This window comes from Eucalyptus grandis, chromosome 3 (genome assembly GCF_016545825.1).
Source record: "Eucalyptus grandis isolate ANBG69807.140 chromosome 3, ASM1654582v1, whole genome shotgun sequence".
In the NCBI taxonomy this organism is placed as follows: Eukaryota; Viridiplantae; Streptophyta; class Magnoliopsida; order Myrtales; family Myrtaceae; genus Eucalyptus; species Eucalyptus grandis.
The window spans coordinates 17,193,911-17,215,187 of NC_052614.1; the positions used below are offsets into that span (position 1 = coordinate 17,193,911).

At 39.2% G+C, this 21,277-nt stretch overlaps 2 protein-coding genes across 4 annotated transcripts; one reads left to right on the forward strand and one right to left on the reverse strand.

Annotated features, from left to right (window-relative positions):
* Positions 1–191: 191 nt before the first annotated feature.
* LOC104417683 (probable LRR receptor-like serine/threonine-protein kinase RKF3) lies at positions 192–2,432 on the reverse strand. The gene has a single exon (XM_010028915.3). It carries the CDS (start codon positions 2,386–2,388, stop codon positions 451–453), a length of 1,938 nt encoding a protein of 645 aa, XP_010027217.2. The 5' UTR covers positions 2,389–2,432; the 3' UTR covers positions 192–450.
* A 10,174-nt stretch (positions 2,433–12,606) lies between these two features.
* On the forward strand, positions 12,607–18,684 carry LOC104415513 (receptor-like cytosolic serine/threonine-protein kinase RBK2). 3 transcript variants are annotated; one of them, XM_039308622.1, is made up of 10 exons: positions 12,607–12,719; positions 12,816–12,866; positions 14,176–14,279; positions 14,381–14,752; positions 14,834–15,085; positions 15,183–15,337; positions 16,635–16,714; positions 16,787–16,922; positions 17,000–17,149; positions 18,059–18,684. In XM_039308622.1, exons 4-10 carry the CDS (start codon positions 14,398–14,400, stop codon positions 18,224–18,226), a joined length of 1,296 nt encoding a protein of 431 aa, XP_039164556.1. In that variant the 5' UTR covers positions 12,607–12,719; positions 12,816–12,866; positions 14,176–14,279; positions 14,381–14,397; the 3' UTR covers positions 18,227–18,684. The 3 variants fall into 3 exon arrangements, with proteins under 3 accessions (XP_039164556.1, XP_039164557.1, XP_039164558.1); XM_039308623.1 differs by having other exon boundaries at positions 12,607–12,866; XM_039308624.1 differs by lacking the exons at positions 12,607–12,719; positions 12,816–12,866 and adding an exon at positions 13,078–13,095.
* Positions 18,685–21,277: the final 2,593 nt, after the last annotated feature.

The following is a 21,277-nucleotide window of genomic DNA, read 5'->3' on the forward strand; positions in this document are numbered from 1 at the left end:
TTGCATGACAATTTGATTCAAGTAACCATTTCCTTCTTGGAAACAATATCATAATACAAGACTCCATTTGTTTTCCTTACCGCATATCAAATTGAATACATAAAATGATTAAATCATTGTCATTTATATATCTTATTCGATCAATTACATTCTTTTATTGATGAATAATTCGTATTGCAAGTTTTCTTCCCTTGCTTGACACGGCAATAAGCCTAGTTAAGGATGAATACAAAACCTCGTGGAGTCCTTTCAAGACAACAGGCAACAAATCCGGATAATCATTTACACATCATCTTTACATGATTTTAATTGAAAGAATCAACCTAATCCCAGAACATTGTTTGTTCTCACATCTATGTTCTGCAAAAACACCAGAAGAGAATGAGCAATTTGCTGTAAAATTGAGCCTAAGTTTCCTGCCATCAGACGAGACATTCATTGTTCAGGATCTCATCCCGTATCAGAACTCAATGAGTAACCTTCGGACATAAATGGCCGGAACTCGCTGGGGCTCGTCATGATGCTGTATGAGCCACCTGAGCTTGCTGATTGCTCCACGTTCTCAATCTCTGCTACTATGGAGATAGGGCGGTCGGGTATTGGAGGTACCGGTGAATCGCTTTCCAGGATCTTCATGACATGCTCCATGGTTGGCCTAGCATACACCACTGGATGAGAGCAAAGCACTGCCAACAGAACATGCTTCTCCATCTCCTCCGGCGCACCCAAATTCGGCATCCCCTCGTCGATGACGTCCAAAGGGCTGTTTCCCCTCACTAGGGACCAAGCCCAATCCGCCAGGAGCGAGGCCTCGCCGTTTTCAACTGAAATAACCGCCTTCTTCCCGCTCAGTAGCTCTAGGAGCACAACTCCGAAGCTGTACACGTCGCTCCTTTCCGACAACTGGCCGTACAAAGCGTACTCAGGGGCCACATACCCGAGGGTGCCGGCCACTTTGGTGCTCACGTGTGACTGGCCCTCAGGGGTAAATTTGGCGAGGCCAAAATCGGCGAGCTTCGCGTCAAAAGCCTCATCCAGGAGTATGTTGCTCGCTTTCACATCCCGGTGGATTATAATGGGCTGCGCACCATAGTGCAAGTAAGCCAACCCGCGTGCTGTCCCAAGGGCAATCTTCCGGCGGGCAGGCCAACTCAGAGGCTTCTGTTCTTGCCCGAAGAGGTGATCGAAGAGGCTCCCACTGCGCACCATTTCGCACACAAGGATCCGTTGATGGCCTTCCATGGGCCCGGTCTCAGTGCAGTAGCCCTTCAGTTCCACGAGATTGACATGCCGGACGCTGGCAATGACCTCTACCTCATGTGCGAACGCCCTGTCGCCGGCAGCTGCGCAGTTCTTGAACCTCTTGAGGGCAACCTCTGACCCATCTGTCAAAATTCCTCTGTACACATTCCCATATCCACCCCTCCCAATCATGTTGTCCCTAGAGAAGTTGTTCGTGGCCTTCTTGATTTCCTCAAGGGTGAACCTGATGGCTCTGGCACTTGCAGTCATCATCTGATTCATCTCCATTCCTGAACCAGCATTGCCTGATTCCATCTGAGCCAAACTCTTTCTCATCCGTTTCTTCCTCCAATGCCATGTCCAACACAGCCAAATCACAATCACCGAGCCGAAGAAGCCATTGCTGCAACCCGTGACGATTCCCCAGAAAACGACCCCATACTTCTTTTTCTTCTTCTTGTCTGCGCTGAAATTGAGCGAAAACAAGCACTTGAGGTCCCCTTCATCGGTCGGTCTGAACTGCTCAGCATACGCAGCCGCGTAGATGAATGGATACCCATTGCAGTCTGACTCATTCCCGTTGTTAGGAACCCCAAAATACAACCCTTGCACGCGGGCCAAGACGTCCGTACACGACGTGCAGGCAGACTCATCATCCAGGGACTGATTGCAGAACTTCTGGACATCGCTCAGCTCGGTTCCTGACAGGAGCCTCTCGAAATCCGATCGCGTCGTGACATTTGCGCACGTCTCGGACATGAGGCTGGTCTTGAACCCACAGGTGGACTGGACATTGAACCCGACAATCCTGGAACTGACTATGCTCTGGTACACGTCCCAACAGGCCTCGGATGAGTTGGGAGGCGGGAAGAAGTGCCCGGTGGTGTGGAGATACTGCGAGCGGACCAGCCGGAGCGCCTGGAGCATGTAGCCACACTCAGTTGGGACGTCCAGCAGCAGGAGCCGCTGGGAGCTCCCATTAATGAGCCCACTGAGATAATTAAAGTTCAGCGGACAGGAAGGAGAAGCAGAAGAATCAGCAGCTTCCAATTCTCTCCTTGAGACTTCATAATCTGTGTGTCCTGAAGAATCGACAGAGGACAGACTTGAGCTCAGCACCAGAACAATAAAGAGAAAGATGAGCATTTGAGAGAGAGCATTTGAGAGCTTGGTTTCCTGATTAAAGGATAGAGAGTGAACGCAAAGTTATGAGTACCCACCAAGTCGGATTGTCATCGATTATATAGGACTCCTAACTGATTGGTAAATGTTTAAGAGGAGCATTCGTTGACCTTTTGCAGGGTCAATACTCAAAGAAGATGGTTTCACCAAAAAAACTCCGGGAGAGTCCACAATAATTGCCATCTTTTAGCTTCCAGTTAGCGTATATTAGTCAAAGTCCTCATCTGATTAGTCAGTGAATGTACCTCGTAAATAGTATTTCGCCTCGGTGTAAGCTTATACACTGTTAGGACATATTTGTAAATTTTATTTTCAGGGTTAGAGCATTAAAGGGATGAGGTCAAAGAATGCAGTTTAGCCATGTTCCCCAAGTCGACTCATAAACCTGCCCTTTCGTTCCCCTAGAACCAATATGGACTGTACAGAAACGAGACCAAGTTGGAGCAAAGTTTTAGGTGCTTGAACGATTCAAACTTCTCCATTATATTTCAAAGGTCAGATTATTTGCCACTAGCAAGAGACATCGCAACGCGACACCAGGGAGTTGAAGACAAATCGCCAACCTAAATTGAAAAGAGCCTTGAAGATTAGTACCTTTCATAACTTTAGGGACCACACCTTGCGTCCCATTCTCAACCACATCCCCGAGGCGAGACATTGCTCCCTTCTTTGTTCTAATTTCGAATCTGTACCTTGGAGCGACCCCGGAAGCAGCGAAGAATCAACAAACTCGCCCCCTTGAATCACGGAAGTTCGAGCGAGTTCCTTGCCTGCTAAGCAAAGATTGACAATTCTTTTGTGTCCGAACAGTCCTCGTCGGCCATGATCTCGAACGGAAACTAGGGCTGTGCATGACGACGTTTCTTGGCTGGGAAAGAGTTTTTTTTTCAGAAATAATTATTTTCTATTTCATTCCTAAATAATTTCTAAATAAAATAAGGTATTTGATAACTACACAAAATTTCTACCCTAGAAATAAAAAAAAATAGAAATGCATTTGGTATGAAACAATTTCTTTTTTTGAATTTATTCGTTTTTTATTCTTGTTCACAAATCGCCGACCGCCGACTGCCGGTTGCCGCCACCCATTGTCCCATGCCGCCGCCGCCGCATGACTGTCGGCCAACGGCGGCAATTAGCGACAATGCAGTCGGGCCGGTGGGCGTAAGCGGTTGGAGGTGGCCGCGACAATAGAGAGGAACAAAAGAAAAAAAAATTAGCTTATTTCTAGAAATTGTTCACAAGCTACTTTTTCTTTTATTTCTTGTTTTTATGAAACAAAAAAATAGAGAAATTGTTTTCGAGAACAAAAATTTTACCAAACAAATTTCTATTTTATTATTTTTGTTCTAAGAAAAAAATAAAAATTGAGGAACGAAAATGTTACCATGCAGTGTGGCGGCTAGCTATAATAATATGATGGAAGTGGCCGAGAAAGTCAAGCCGGATTAGGGAGACCGCAACTCTCTCCAATCACCAGCGGCGATTTCCCCGGTATAAATTATTGCTCCAGTTGCCAGCGGGGAAAGCACTAGGCCACGGCAGATCAATCATTAAAAGTCAACAAAATGAAGAGGGGTCGCTCTCAGTTGACATTCTAGGAACTTTCTCTTGGGTCATCGTTAAATCGAACCGAAGACCCTGGCGCCAATTCATTCGACATTATACCAAGTCAAGACAAATCGCTCGGCTGCGTCCGTCGACTTCCATCTCTTAAATATCTTTGATCTGTTCGTTTTATCGAATTTTGACAGGCTAATTGCTTTGCTTGCGGGGTTTGGTGCGTCCAATTCGGGGGAAAGCTCTCGACTTTCCTGGCATCGACTTCTCTTTGCCTTCGCTTGGAACTTTGGACGCGAAGATGACGGGATAAAAGCTTGTTTTCCCTTCGCTCTTTTTCATATCTTGGGGATCTCCGACATTAGCCGACAACCGAGTGATTTCCCGTCAGGCGGGTAAGGTAATCCCTTCATCCCCGATCGGGCCAAATAATCATGAAATGCTCACATCTGTAGCTTTTTGGGTTTGCTTGAAGAATTGGTAATTTAGGGCATATTAGGTAACCATCCTGTTTTTTCTCCTTCTTTTTTTGGTTCTTTTGTTCTCCAAAACAATAAAAGAATAGGAAATTTATTTAATAATATCAGCTAATTTTTCTATTTCCCCGAATGAAAAAGTGGCCAAAGAATAAATTTGGAATAAAAAAAGAAATAAAATAAAAACTACTCCTTTGTTTTCAAGAACATAATTGAAAAATAACCTTTTTTTTAACAGAAATTATTCTCAACAACAAAAACTTTATCCAACTCACTCTTAGCATAATCAACCAATAGAATTGGCCAATGAGGGGTATGATAACTAGGCCTAAACATCCTTGTGCTCTGGTCGAATGATATAAGGATAACCATACAAATGATCTTTGAATTTTGCCTCAATATGCAATTTGGTTCTTAAATTTTTAATTTATTTAACGTGGTCCTAAATATTTAAAATAGTTCTTATATTATTGCATCTTTGGATTAAATAATCCAATGACTAACTTGAATACGTATTAAAAGTTTAAGCATCACGTTGAATAAATTAAAAGTTTATGGATCATACTACACGTTGAGATCAAATTCAAAGACTATCTATGTCATTTTCTCAATGACAGGGCTTGACCATGCTCGGCGCAAGTGGGTGAAGTCACGCCAAAATGGAAACATTAAAATTCAAGAGCTGTCGCGTAACAAATATGGCCAAGATGACTTGTCACCGTGTCAACGGACCGGAGGTTAAGATGAGACGTGAGTTGGGTATAAATGTTCTTTAGTCTTTCATTTTTTTCCAATTTTTGAAGGCAAAATGACGTCTTTCGATCTTTATTTTTTATCTTTCTTCGCACTTGAGAGACTACTCCAAGGCCTAGAAGTAGAAAAATCTTAGTGACTCAAAAAAAAAAAAAAATAGTCTGCTTAAGAACTAAGGACGCCCAATTTCTCAAATAAATAAAAAAAGATCGAAACACGTCATTTTGCTGTCAAAAAATTGTAAGTCGACTTAATGGGTGCTGAACTAGAAAGATCCTTTCAAAGAAAAATTAACACCGTGATTTTCTTTTTCCCTTTTTTTATTGGGTTTCAGCAAAACTGAAAGAATACTTGATTTTGACCAGTCAAATGTTCAAGAGCTTGATCGGGTCTTTATCAGGAAAAAGCAATGGTACTAGACAAATATAACCAAAACAATGAGCATTACATTTCTCATAAAATATACATGTCGCTTATCGATTAACATTTCTTTTTTCATTTAAGATTGTGTAAGTCAGTTTCAAAATCAGGACACGTTGCAATGACGTCATAGAACGAAATATCTTACACGTATTTATTTTAATTTCTTTTTGGACAAGTCAGCAATTCATTTCATCAGTTTCATTTATGCATTCTTTTATCAGGAAAAAAAAATATTGAATGAGTATGTTTTCCTATTCATTATTGTAAAAATCTCCTTTGTGGGAAAAACAGATGAAGAATAAAATACTTGCCTGGCCCATCAAGCTGGATTGGGTCAGGTCCATAACAAACATGAAATGGGTGGGCCTGAGAATGAGCTAAAAGGGAAATTCAGATATGAAACCTCAACTCAACCCAACCCCGCTTATCAATAAGAAAATAACATAAAAGAAATAAATATAGCAGAAGCAAAACCAAGATTCCAATTTAATTGATCACCCAAGGGGAAAAAAAAAAGAGAGAGAAGATTTTCCTTTATAATTGAGTTAAATATATTGAGAAATACCTTAATTTTTAAATCTGAAGGTTGAAATTTCCCTTCGATCTATATAAACTATAAATTGAGTAGACATGATATGGGGCTAAAAAAAGAACTACCCTAATCACTTACGAGATTAGACACGAATCAAAAATCCAATTTGTAAACTCTATGCACGTATATTTCTCACAAGAAATCCTAATGTAACTAAATTCATTCAGAAACCATACAACTTATTAATCTTATGGATCAGTTTAAAAGTCAGCATCACCGTTCATGAAATCACTTACACTCGAAAATATGGAGGGTCGAGCATTTACTGCGCAATGCGAGCTGTCTAAATGAGGCGTTTCTATGATTCTCAGGAAGTACCGTGCCCGACGTTGTGGAAAAGGTTGAATGGGGAATAGAAATGTTCAGCTTCCTTCTTAGTTCTTATTCATGACTTGTTCACACCAACAAAATGACAAATGAAAAGAAAGATAGATCAACAAGACCAACCGGCAAGTTGGGCCCATAAAAAAGCTATAAACATCCTGACTCTGATTTTCGCAGGACGGTGACGGTTCGCATACCTAACTTGCATAATTTTTGCTGCTGCGCATGCTACTCGCTCAGTCCCATAACATGGGCAACCCAAACTCAGCTAGCAACAAAAAATATATAATATAAATATTAATATAAATGTTCCCAACATAATTTTTATTCTCTACTATCATTACAAATCCTACAATTATAACGTCAATTGCTATTGACGATATGTCATATATGATTCTTTGTATTTTCATTGAAAGGAATCGTCAATATCAATTATTTGACTATAAATGCCTCCTATGATGTTGCGCTTCACACAATTTAATAAAAATGTGTTTTCATTGACGATGGACGGAGTATGTTTGTTCCAGTATCGTTATCAGCTCTTAATTTTAAACAGTAAATAAATATCGTTATCAGCTCTTAACTTTAAATAGTGAACGGAGCAAAAACTAGCACGCCCCCTTCGCCATCATACATGTCGGCAATGCGAATGCAATGCACAATACTCACTCTCGCACATCAGACAGACGCGACACGACATAATTTTTTTGTACTTGGTCGGGACCAATTCATGTGTTGAATCGGTCATATACTAACGTGGGCTTTGCACTGCACTTGCACATGTTTGTGCCACGTGCGTGTGTATGTATACGCAATGTCGATCGCAAAATTAAAGAAATTTATAAGTGGGCATGGCCTTTTCCATGAATTATTCTATCGCGAATGAACCGGTAAAAGAGAGAGAGTGAGCACGTGTATAAACTATATGATAAAGTAGAATCGCCACAGGATGATCACGCGTACTTAGATAGAAGTTGAGAAAAATACCTTATGAATCCTGAATTTATTATACGAGGATCAATTCAGTCATTAAGTTTTCCATTTTTACCAATTTATTTATGTGGAATTTCAATATAGTCATTTCGGTTAATATTAATCAGAAATTGCTGACGTGACAATCCTGTTATCACCAGCCATTTTGCATGGCATACTACCATATCAATGATTTTTGGTGAAAATTAACTAAAATGATTACATTGGAATTTCACACATAAGATTAGAATTAAATTGGCAATTTTAAATTTTAATATTGAATTGACATTCGTGTAATAATTTTAGAATTGATTAAATAATTTCCCCAACCAAATCTACGTTATTTAGGTCGACCTTTATTTTCCTAAGTTTACTAACACCGACATAATTTTTTTTATTTATTTATTGTTTGTTGGTTACATATCAGTTTGACCTATCCGTTGAACCTAAATTGTCATGTACGTTTCACTTATTAAACATATAAAAATAAACTTGGCATTGTGGATTATTATAACTACACAGCAAAAATTGCTAGCATGACGGTGATAATAAAACGGTTTATTATGAGTTATAAATTATTGAACAAGTGGGTCTTAGAATAATTTATAATTATTTATAACTTGGTTTTTTGTGATTTAAAATAGATTATTATTCCTACAATACATTAAAAACTGTCACGCAATTATTTATCTTTTTAATTTCCTTTCCCCCCTTCTTAGCCACCATTTCCTCAAAATATGCTGAAAAGATATTGGACAAGAATCTCCATGCACACACCTTGCATATACTACTATAATATCTACAGATTCAAAGAAATTTCGTGTTGCAGATTGGCTGAGTTGTGACAGAACAGGAGCCCTTAAACTCCGGGCGTGCAAGACAAAGGACCAAACCCTAATCTAAAGTTATAACATTGCTTGCTGTCCAGCACTTGATCCCTTGATCCACTTGCTAGCACAACCGAATGACATTCTTCTCTATCTCTTGAACTTTAGACTTGATCCCGTGTTTCTTGCCATTGTGTCCTTAATTTAATGACAGACCTATATACATAATATACGTTCAGCAGGTTGAGTGTCTCATGTCACCATTGTAGTTGAATGCTTTCAGGCTTAATGTAAAGGATCGGCCGGAGGATATTCTTCATTTGCTGCTCTCATCCATCTTCACCGGCATGCGTTCGGTCCGTGCAAGAATTTTTCCATAGCATATGTCGATTCCCACGTTCGACCATGTCGATACTCAATCTGTTGAATGTTAAAGAAAGACTAAAGAGGAGTCCAAGATGAGCGATCTATCTATATGAAATTGACTGACCTTTAGAAACCAGTGAACTCTTCCGTCCAACCTGGATGATTCAAGAAAAAGAAGAGATCGATATCTGTAGTTGATAAGGCACTTTAATTCCAGAAATCAAAAAGATTGCAAGAAGGGTCCCAAATTGAGGAACTTCAAAAAAAATTGAAGTCCATTTAATATGGCAGTTAAGAAAGGCTGTCCATATGGTACTGGCCATTTAAGGTGATTTTTTTGGGCAAAACCACGTAGGATTCTCAAATTCATAGCTAATAGCTATTACTATACATGTAAAATTATGCCTCAAGTTTGAACAACAAACAAAACTTGTTTCAAAACTTAGCGATATAAATTAGGAAAGTCTTAATTAGACTTGTGGTTGACCAAACATATAAAGCAAAAGCAAATGCTTGTTTGAGTTGGTTAAAAGGGGTTTTCTATATTACACACATATATTATATATAAGAAGATTTTCTCTTTGAGTTTTTTTAGTGAGTTTTTCATGAGAGATTATGAAATAATAATTGAGGGTTTTGTTTTGGTTGTAATTTAGGTCCATAGAAACTTGAGCGATCGATTATAACTTTACACTCTCCGAATTCATAGTTGATTTTTTGGTGCTAACCCTTCCCATCAAATAGATATTGATGCTCAGACTGAACCATGTAAATCCTAAAAAAAATTGTAAAAAAAAATCCTTAATTTATTCATATTTATCAAATTAGTCTTAAACGTTTTCAATTGCGCCAATTTTTTTTTTTTGGTCATACAATTGCGCCAATTGAGTCCTACACTTTTTCATGCTTTACCAATTAAGTCGATCTAACTAATCTTAACCAAAAGTCACCGACATGGACGTTGGCAATGCCAAATAAGGACAAGCAGCACTGAGACATGAACAAATTTCTTATACTTTTGTTAAAAAGGGAAAGAGGGAAAATAAAATAAAATAATAGAAAATGTTTGGAAATTTATTAAAAAATTATAAAAATTATCTACGTCAATACCGGTTATGTCACGTAAGACAATCAACATTCACGTCAACAATTCCAGCTAAAATTGATTGGACAAACGCAATTCGTAAAACGTGCTAAGATTTACGACTTAATTAATAAAATTGAAATGATTAAAGTTGAACTAACAAAAGTGTAATAGATTTATGACTTTTGGATAATTTTCCTCATATATTTCTAATTTTCTTTATTATTCATCATTGATTTCTCTCTTAATTGCTTCTTCTTGCGTTACACTTAAATTGCAATGTAATGCAAGATCTATCAACTCCTGTGTTATTTCATGATAGAACCTAGATAAAAGTAATGAAAAATCTCTATATTAGTTTAGTTCCCCCCACCCATTTTCCTCTTTTTTTACAGATATAAATATATTGCAGAGTCACCAAGTCCGGACGATAAAAGAGTTGCTAAACTCCGGGCATGCAAGTAAGGGCCAAACCGTAATCTAAACTCAGTTCTTGCCTTGGCTGTGACACCTGCTATGTGAAATGACACATTGCTATCCGCTTCGACTTTCAATTAAAGGAGACAGATTATGTGGCAACTCTAGACAAGCGATAACTAGGTAAATATGGAAATTAATAACTTTACTTCAATGTTTACTTTATTCCATTATCTTGGCAATTACTTATTTGATACTTGTATCCAAGATTGTTGACTCCAATTTTTTGTTAATTTTTTCAAGCTATCGATTAATCAAATTGTCAATAATTCTGTTTATGAATGACCAAACTCTACTTTTATCGACAAAGTCTATCACATGTTGACAACAATTAAAAGTTGGTCATTTTTTAGTTGCAAACAATTCTTCTCTATCTTTTCCCTTTATCCGTCGGTTTATCGCCTTGCGTCCTTGATTGAACAAAGCGCCTATAGATGGGATATATGTTAAGTGGTTCATGTGTCTCATGTCACCGTTGTAGTTTAATGCTTGTAGGCTTAAAAAAAGGGACTTGGCAGGAGGATACTCCCTTGATTCTTCTCATCTACTCGAGTGTCACTGTCCCGATCTACCCTGCCAAAAGAGACGGGCGCATGCATTCGGTCCATGCAAGAGTTCTTGCATACGCAGACGTTGACGCTCTTCGGCTATGCGAATACTCAATGTGTTGAACTTGGGAAAGAAAGGTCCAAGATGAGTGATCAATCTATATGAAATTGACCTTTAGAAACCAGTGGACTTTTCCATCCTACTTGCATGATTCAAGAAAGAGGAGAGATGGATTTCTGTAGTCGATAATGTACTTAAATTCCAGTGAGGAACTTAAAAAACTTTTGAAGTCTATTTCATATAGCAGTTAGGAAAGGCTGTCCATTTGGTACTGGCCATTTAAGGTGATTTCTTGGGTGTAGGAGAGAATTTAGTATTTCTTTATTTAATTTGACACATGGGAAACTATAGATATCTTTAAATAGTGGTCCATTATTTTAGGCAGAATTAGACATTATGGGTACGTAATATATACTTGAAAGACTCTCGCCACGCCCTGATCTATTGTTTACTTGGTATATATCATATACGGCACATGTACTTTTCAGGACATAATTGTCGATATATCTTGTTTCAATATTGACTTTATTCATGGCATCAGCACTGGGGCGATAATGATCTTTGCCGTAGAAAGCCCTTTTTTTTCTGAAGTTGTTTCTGAAAGTTAAGAGAATTAAGCACTTATCCCAAAAAAGGGAGATTTGTTTTGAAATACGGGTTGCTGCCAAATTTAATGCACTTTTAACTTTCTTACCTAGCATGGCAAAGGAAAAATCCGAAGCAAGAAAAGGAAACACGGTTCTTGGACTTGGCGATTGATTTCGGTTACTGCTTATCACCAAGAGACTTCGTTGCCTTAAATGATTTAGCTAACAATGTTTAATGGGACAGCCAAGGAACAGCAAGAGCTTGGACATCTATCACAGTCCTATTCAATTTGTAGGTGTTCTAAATGAAGATGGAGAGCGCTGGCTGACCCATTTATTTTCTCTATTCCTTCACTGCTTCCATCCGTTCATAATTTTCTTTCCTAATTTGCTGAGTTAAGATCTCATATATGGCAAGAGATAACTTTGCTTGAGGTGGAAAAAGCTAAAGATGAGAAGGCTACAGATTCGACTATTCAAGACATGACATCTCTTTGCCAATAAAAAATTGCAGGTTCTGCATTAATATCCTCAGATTCTGGTGTCTCTGCATAAGATTTATTTGTTCTTCGACCGTCCGGGTAAAAACAGCTCACGAGGGAACTCGCACATTAAACAACCACCTTTTGGTCATCAAAGTCAAACCATAAGAATTACCATCCTTCTTTTTCCTGGAAAATTATTTGATTTTAATTTTAGGTAGTGAGAGAACTCAGAGAATCTAAAATGATAAATGTTGATGACTACCACTAAAAGGAAAGAAGCAGCAGCTCAATCTGAGGAGGAAAATTTATGGCATACCAAAAGAGCAGAGAGTGAGGTCAGTCAAAGCTCAAAACTTGGGGAAAGTACAGATAAAACACTCAAAAAGAACTGCAGGGATTTTGTCTGAAAGAGACCCGAAAGTTTTGATTTTGATGATTACCCTCCAAAAGGGACGACACGTTCCCACGCTTAAACGGTCGCCCGTCTCGTTCTCTCTTCGAAATCGTAACCCAAAAACTGAAGGACACAGGGAAGGCAAAAAGAGAAATAAAATAAAATAAAGGAAACGAAAGACAAAACAGACAAGAAAGAGAAGAGAACCAGTACGTTCTTTCATTGCGTTTGGAAGCGGTTTTAAAGGTGGAGAGCAGAAGTCGCAGCGAAGCATTCACCACCTGTCAACAACCAGCAGAGAGAGAGAGAGAGAGAGAGAGAGACCGTCTTCTATAAGAGTTAACGATAGTGAATTCTCTGCCATAGGTAGAGCTTAGTGAGTATGGATGTGTGTGTGTGTGCTTGTGTGTTTTAATAATATCCATGTCTCTGTTTGTGGGTTGATATGTCCCGGTTTTTCAGCTCAGGATGATTGGCTTCAGAGGCTCAGAGCTTCACATTGGTCTATCTATGGTAAACTTTGCTATATCTCTTGCTATCTCTGTTCTTATTCTTCTTCTTTTTTTTTTTTTTTTTGGGTAATTTTATCTTAATGCCTGTTTTGGGCTTTCGATCTTCTTCTTTTTTTCCCTTCCTTTTTTCCGTTTTATCCCTTCTTTCTCTGACGAGTTGCGTGTATGTTAATGGCGGAGATTGCAACAAGAATGGCACCTCCTACTTTCTTCTTTTCTGGTTATCTATGGTATGCTTTGTCTTCTTCTTCTTCTTCTTCTTCTTCGTCCTGTTCGATCATTTGGATTATGCCTTGTCTGCTTCTGGGTTCACCATTTTTTTGTTGATCTTTTAGATGATCCCTTGATGAGGAAGCATGAGTTCGTCGTTTCTCTTTTCTGAATAATCGATCCTTCTCTATACCGAGCTATAGTATTTTCTTGGATTTTAGCTGCTGCATTTCGTGTTTTATATTTTTGTTTTCCCTTTTATGGCTAATTCAACCTCGGTTGCGCCCGCCCCCCCCCCCAAAAAAAAAAAAAAAAAAACTCGGTTGTTGGGTTGATGCTACTTGTTATGAGGTTTAGAAGTTGGGACCCAGAAAGAAATGTGACGTTGTGAGGTTCAGGATGGTTTTTTGGTCGGGGGATAATTTTTTATCATTTGTCGTTTTTTTCTTAAATCCCATTTTATGGAATCAGTTTTCTGATTGTTGGATTTCGATGCTTTAGAAATTTCCTTTGAATTATCCCCAGTTACCATGTGGATGATAGTCATCCGACTCTTGTTCTCTTTGTGATTATCCTCTCAGATTTAGTTTTTGAATGTAGGACTGTCTATGCGTATAACAGGACATATTGCATCTGCATTTTGAATTTAGGAACTTCTTTTCATATGGATGCAGTATAGTCTATGTCTCTGTATTATACTCTTGAAAAGGGAAGCTCCTTATTTATACTATCCATCTGCTTTAGGCATATGTTGTCAAATTTTTGCTTGTGGTTGTTCATTCCAATAGCAGCTTTATGTTGCTTTTAATTCTTCAAGCTTTCATAAAGATCTGCTGCGGGTATCCATTAACAGGCTACTGGTTCTTTCAATGTGCATCCGAGATGACTTTTGCAGCATTTTTCAATCAATATGAACTTCAACTGTAAAAATGCACAATTATTCAAAGGAAATGATGTCTTTTGTTGCTATTTGGCGCATGCCCACTTCCATCCCCCTCTCACACATGCATTTCAGAGAAACAAATTAGCAGATTCTATTTTCCCCAAGTTTTTATATTTTTCCAGCTCTTCAGTTGATCTTGCAGTTGTAATATTGTTAGGCATCATGATGTGGATGATGGCACAAGGCCCGTGAAGATACCAATAGATCCATTAAAGCATAAAAAGCGAGGTGCTGTACTATCTTCCTCTGCTTCTGCACAAGGTATCAGAAATTGTAAAGCTTGTCCTTGCTAGATTATTGTTTCATCAGCATCTCTGCATTTTCTCTGTCTCAGTGTCATGCTTCTGCTATTTGTTTGTTAGATTTGAGACTTTTAGACATGGAAAAGAAAAAACATGATGAGTCATCCCCAAGAGGAGTAATAGAAGCCTGCATCAAGCTTCTGGAACCAGAAGCGGAATCTCCCGAGGACAAATGCGATGAGCAGGAAACACACTGCTCAAATTCAGGGGCACTTTCTCATTGGAGAAAATTTTTCACTTCATGGAAGAGAAAATCAATCAAAAGGTTGGCCTCTTTTCCTCCCCTTGCCATGCCGAAACTATCCAAGAGAAAGAGCAGAAGTGCTAGAGAGAACATAACTCCCGTGTTGAGTGATATATACAACTTCAAGGCCTCATTGGTGCATTTCACCTTTTCTGAACTACAGATGGCAACCAACAACTTTAGCCCTGGTCTGTGGTTTAAATCAATGAACTCAATGCATTTTTCTCTATATGATCATTAAATGTATGAGGTGCCTAACTTACGTGCAGAAAACTTAATTGGCAAGGGTGGATATGCTGAAGTATACAAGGGGTGTCTGCAGAATGGACAGTTGGTTGCGGTGAAGCGGCTGAACAAAGGAACAGCAGATGAAAGGATCACAAGTTTTCTCTCTGAATTGGGCACCATTGCCCATGTAAATCACCCTAATATCGCTAAGTTGATTGGGTGCGGAGTTGAGGGAGGAATGCACATCATTTTTCAATTATCTGCTCTAGGAAGTTTAGGATCTGTTCTTCATGGTCGGTTCATGCCTTATGCAATGAAGCTCTCAAGTTTTCTTCCATTTTCGCATGCAGTTTTGTAAATTTTTCTTTGCCCTTGTATTATGCTTTCCAGGATCAAAGGCTAATCTAGGATGGGATAAAAGGTATAAAATTGCTCTAGGGACGGCAGATGGTCTTCTTTATCTTCATGAAAGTTGTCACAGGCGAATCATCCATAGAGATATCAAGGCTGATAACATCCTTCTTGCTGAGGATTTCGAACCTCAGGTATATATTGAATGGCGTGGACAATATGGTGTCGATGTTTTGGCCGACATAGGCATTGTTTTAATGGCCTATATTGTCAGGTTCATAGGCTGCATTCATTTTCAAAAAGCACATACTTGGTGGTGCATCGATAATTTATTTAGTCCTGAAAGATGTTTCTCAGTGTAAATTCTTTCTTTTAAGTAATTGACAACTTGGAGGCAGTAAATTTTCACATCCGCACATATGCATGCATGTATTCATTCATGTATATATGTGTCTATACTACATGCATGCATGTACATGTATGCAAATTAAATAGCTGGAAGAGGACTGCCAGCTGCATCAGTGTCTTAATGTATGATAAATGGTCCATCATAAGGAATCCACCGGGGAAGATAGCCACGTGAAGTTACCATAATTAGCTGAACTTGAGCTCTTCAGAATTAGCAATTTCACTTACAAAGCTAATTTTTGGACTGGTCTCAGTCTTGGTTTCTCAATGACATTCCAATTGATTAGCAAACATGCATGCAGATAAATACTACTAATCGACAAAGTATTCAAACTTAGATTATACAATGTGTACTTTTCTTGATAATTAAAGCAAATTAGATCCTATAACCCTGGTCTGTGACTTCAAAAATGAACTAGTCTGCTAGAGTTGGCATGCTCGCTGTTTTAAATGCCATGTACTTATCAGAAAATAAGCTTACATTATATATACTATCTCATTCTGCCTCTATAGTTTTACGTTTTACTTAGAGGAAAAATTTTAGGAAGCATTTGACTTTTGCAGAATAGATTGCCTTCAGTTTCCAACTTTGCAGTGCAAAGCCTTTACTCTGTAGGTGGCAAAAAGCTGCATTTCAGCTTAAGCATGTAGGAACAGTTAACTAGCTTTTTCTTTGGTAAGCCAATTGCATATCTCAATGATTTATGCCGTTAATTTGATGAGGTACCGACAAATTCACATCCTAGATAGATCTCAACGCCCCTTGTGTGTAACGCTTCTGCTGTCGATCTTCAGTTTCATTCTTGTCTTTTAAATGCTTTTGGCATTTGAAACGGATAAAACAAAATACGTCAATGTCGCTTTCGTACTCATCTGCAAATTGGCTGTGAGTTGCAACAGCAGATTGACTTTCTTTTTTTGGGCCATCAACACAGATGACTTTGTCTATTTCTATCCCTTATAAAAGCCCATTTTGCTCTTTTGCAAGTCTAATTTATATTGTTCTTTTGTCTATGTGAAGTTGTTTTGCACTCATCCTATTCTCTTGGTCATTGATTTACTAATTACTGTTACTGTTTACAGATATGTGACTTTGGGCTTGCTAAATGGCTACCAAAACAGTGGACTCACCATAATGTGTCCAAATTTGAAGGAACATTTGGGTCTGTAAGCTTTAAGCTTGTTATTTTCAACTAGTGTCGCCATTGGATCCTCATTCAGATATATACTGACAGCTACTTCGCCCCTGAGTACTTCATGCACGGGATAGTGGATGAGAAGACTGATGTATATGCCTTTGGGGTTCTGCTTTTGGAGCTCATTACTGGGCAAAAAGCATTGGATCATTTAGGCAGAAGCCTAGTTCTTTGGGTAAATCCATTTTCTGTCAGGTGGTCACATTTGATGATGTCCTTATAAGGTTAGTATAATTTCGTTCATTATTGCAGGCAAAACCTCTTCTGAATGACAACGTTATTAAAGATCTCGTTGATCCTTCTCTTGGTGATGATTACAATGCCGACGAAATGGATTGTGTGATAATGACTGCTTCGTTGTGCATCGAGCAGTCTCCTATTCTACGTCCTCGAATGAATCAGGCAAGCCTATCTCCTGAGACTGTCACCTCTCAAACGTATCTTTAAACTGGCAAAAGTAATTAGCAACCATCTGCTGAGAATCTTTATGCATATGAGTACCTTTGCCATTTGTTAGATGCATGGTACTCAGTACTTTTTTCAACTGCAGATAGATGAAGTACAGAAGTGGGAAAAGATTAATGACATATGAATTACCCTATAAACTTTAAATGTATAAAGAACATGTCTAGGATTTATCTAATGTACTCGATAAGGAAAGTGTATCATCTTTATGGCCCCTATCAAACATGATTACTCAAATTCTATGATTATCTCTTGAGAGGGAAAGATCATTATCCGAACATGTTGGTGATAGTTTTGTGGCAGAAAACCAATTGGGTTCTCTGGATATGATGTCTAGGCATTAAGTCTTGTGAAACATCAGACTATTAGAGGATAGGGTTTTCAATTATTTCTATGATCTTCACACTATGGTGAATTTCTGCACTTCATTTGCCCATGAACGCAGGCCAAAGGATGAGCCATAGATTAGTTGTGTTGCACATTTTCTTTCTTTCCTTGTTATTCATCGTTGTTGGTTGCTTTTCTTTCAAAGGGTATCTTCGGTGTTTCAGCCAGAGTAATAAGCTCAGAGATTTGTTATTTGTCAATGTCTCCGTCATTAAAAAGGATGAGAAAGATTTTCCAGTTCAAAATCTAGTCCTCTGATGCATCCCTTTCTCACGGTTTGGGCATGTTTCGACGGATGACGGCATTTATATCATTCCTTACTAGGGAGATGTTAACTTTCAAGATTTCAGTTCTCAATGAAGCCTTTGCTCTCTTTTCTATATTCTCTCTCTCTCTCTCTCTCTCTCTCTCTCTGTGATTGCATGTGGTAACTTCATGTGTTATTCTGCTGGAATGCAGGTGGCCATATTGCTGAGAGGAGAAAGTTTCATCTCGGAGTGTACAGAAGGTCAGAGGCGTTCCCTCCAGAGAACCTACTCCGAAGAGCTCCTGGACGCACAAGAATACAACTCGACAAGGTACTTGAGCGATCTCAAACGCCACAAGGAGGTGGCTTTGAGCTCTTGACACCGGCCGTCCCCACCACATTACATGTTCCACCAGTTAGCATTAGTTAGATAGAGCCTTTTTTTCTGAGCCGGAGAGAGTTTAGGAGTCCCCTGGTAGTGCAATGGATTATGTGCTGTTATTTCATGGCATATGAGCCCATAAATGATCTCCAAGACACCATCCCTGGATGAGATCCCAGATTATAGTGAATCCGAATTCGTCATTCAGTTCTTATGCGGCGACATGATTCTCTCCTGTCAAATCCCTGAATATACATGGGATGAAACTATTTCTTGTGGACACTTAAAACTCTCCCTAGGCTCTTACAGACTTTTTTGCCTCCTGTATATATATATGTATGAATTAGTACATGCGGGATATTGTAATGTGATGCTGTGGTGGAACTCATTAGAACACCGGATTTTGAGCTTCCTTTGTTTTTCTTTATGGAAAGTCCTTGCCTTATCCTTTTTCTGCACTGCACTTGCAGGAGCTAAAATTTGAAAATTTGGCAATTTCTATATAGCATCGGTGACTAACATGTGTCGTGAACTTACCACGGAAAGCTGCATATGTCAGGAGGAAAAAAAGTTAATAATTATTATCGGCACCACGCCGCAATTGCAGCAGAAACTTGTGCTAGCCGCTAGTGTTGCTGCTGCTCTGTTTATCCATTTCCTTTGGATACTCTTGCAACAAATCTCTGTGAGCTATAAATGCTGATGAATCTGGGAATCCAATACCGGACCCAATTGAAATGTTGTCCTATACAAAACAAGACTTTATTCCCAGCATGTTCATCCAATAGCAATCTCAATAATGAGTACTGGAAAACGTAAGAAAGCTGTGACCCATACCAGAGAACATGTCTGCTCAATTATTCGGAAGAGCAGTCCTACTCCAAAAGTGGTCCTCGTGTCGATATTGTTAGGCGGCATCCTTTATCGAACCATCACGCGCGAGGTTAAATTCACTTCCCCGGTCGGGTAACAGGCGAGTTGTTCGGATCGGAGAGCCTACAAGAGAGCAGGAATTTAACTTCTCACATGGGCTCGAACCGTGGTGGACCATGTACCGCAACCTCGGATGATGTGACGCATGGATCGGATCGGATCGAGACAACATATTCCCTTACAAATTTCCAAACACGCGGTACTGCATGGGGTCTTAGGCGTGCCCGAGCAGTCCTGTCTGGCTACAACACTGGAGACTTTTCAAAGATCACGTTGGGCCTGAGGATCACGAATTTAAGTGTGTGTGTGTGGAGGGGAGGGGAGGGAGGGAGGACAGAAGGCAAAGGCCTTTGTCGTTTTAACAGCTTAAAGCGTCGTGTTCCGAAGCAGGGTTTTGCTGGCTTTGGGGTCCCCCCCGCATCAGCCCAAGATGTGCAAGCAAACGACAAGCCCTCATGCTAGCGTTTGCCAGGCATACTTCCATTTGCTGAGGAATATCCCCCCACCACAGGATGGATAAAACGAGCTTTTTGAGCACTCGATTAATCTAGTTATTCTTTAGATGTGCGGAATAGTGGCTCTCGATGTATATAGCCCGACCGGTCCGTGCTCCTGCAAACCGACATCGTCGCGATACACAAGTTGAGGAATTCGAGTTCACGTCTCGAACGAGAAGGACATGCTTTGCGCTCGAGCGGTCTCGTGTCGGCTATCGTCAATGGGGGAATTCGACGTAGGAACTTGTAGAGAAAACCGTCCTTGAGTAACCTTTATCCATCTAATCTTTCGTTCGAGAAACATTTCAAAAATTTGCATTATGAAAACTCAATTGATTCTGGTATTTTATGACGTAATTCCCTTAAAAAAAAAAATGCCCCAACTTTAGGTACACCTCCCAAGTCTACCTCGAGTTTTAAAAGATTCCTCACCTAAATATGCTCACGTGTTAGAAAACCATCATTAATTTCTTCAAAATTATCAACATTAGAGCTAATTAGATATTTGTCATCAGAACTTGTATCTTCATCAATATCATTACTTTCATGTGAAAGAACAGCAACTTCCAGAGATTGATAACCTTAAGGAAATCAATAATGATTTCTAGATGCGTTAACAGAGTAAAAAATTTTAGATTTTTTTTCATACAAAAAAAATTATCATGAAATTATGATTAAACTTAAAGTTGGGACATTTTTTTTCAAGAGGAATTAGCCCTGCAAAATAATAATGATAATTATGTTATGGATAGTCTTAAGAACATGGGATTTCAATGCTTCGAGTTTCGGAGTATTAATGAAGATTAGCACGAGGGAAATAGTAACAACAATATTTACCTATCTCCTGTTGCTTTGTCCAATTTGGTTGATTTGGAAAGATTTTGGGCAAGGTTGACGACAGGAGTCATTTCTTGATGCAACAAAAGAACCAGCCCTAGAGCTCTAGCACCTAGGTGTCGTACCACAACGGATCTTATTTACAAAATTATTGGTGCCATCTTTTCGCTAGATAATGCGTTTCGGTGGCCTCGAAATCGACTACCGCTATTTCTTGGAAAATGACGTAAAAAGAATAAAGTGCAAACAAGAGTTTTAAATTCTCTCTCCTCTTCTTATATAAAAATACGATAAATTTTCAAATAAAAACATGGAGCACCTCAATTTTCTTAAATAAGGGTCATAATGTGTCAAATAAACATATGAAGTGATCATATCAATTTCAAATAAGAGATCTAACTATTGTACTTATTCGATTCTTAGCCATTCTCGCAACTTGACTTCACTAATCACCGACTAGCTAGATATTCTGACCAATTAAGAACATTTTTCATCAAAGAAAAATTAATTTAAATATTTTTTATTTTCTCTTTTCTCTTTCTAACAATTGCCAACGAGAGCCTAATGACCATCACCGATCATTGGGCAAGTGCCCGCAAGCCTTCGCTGGTAGCTAGTGAGGGTCACCTTGCCCAAGCCCTCACCAATCGCTAACAATGCGACCCCAAGGGCTAGCCTCGCTTATGGCCAACAAGGGTCGGTCTCCCCTGAGGCAAGGGTGGCCCTTGCAAGATTGAGCGAGGGAGACTCTCGCCCAGCCCTCTCTAGCTATCACTTAAGAC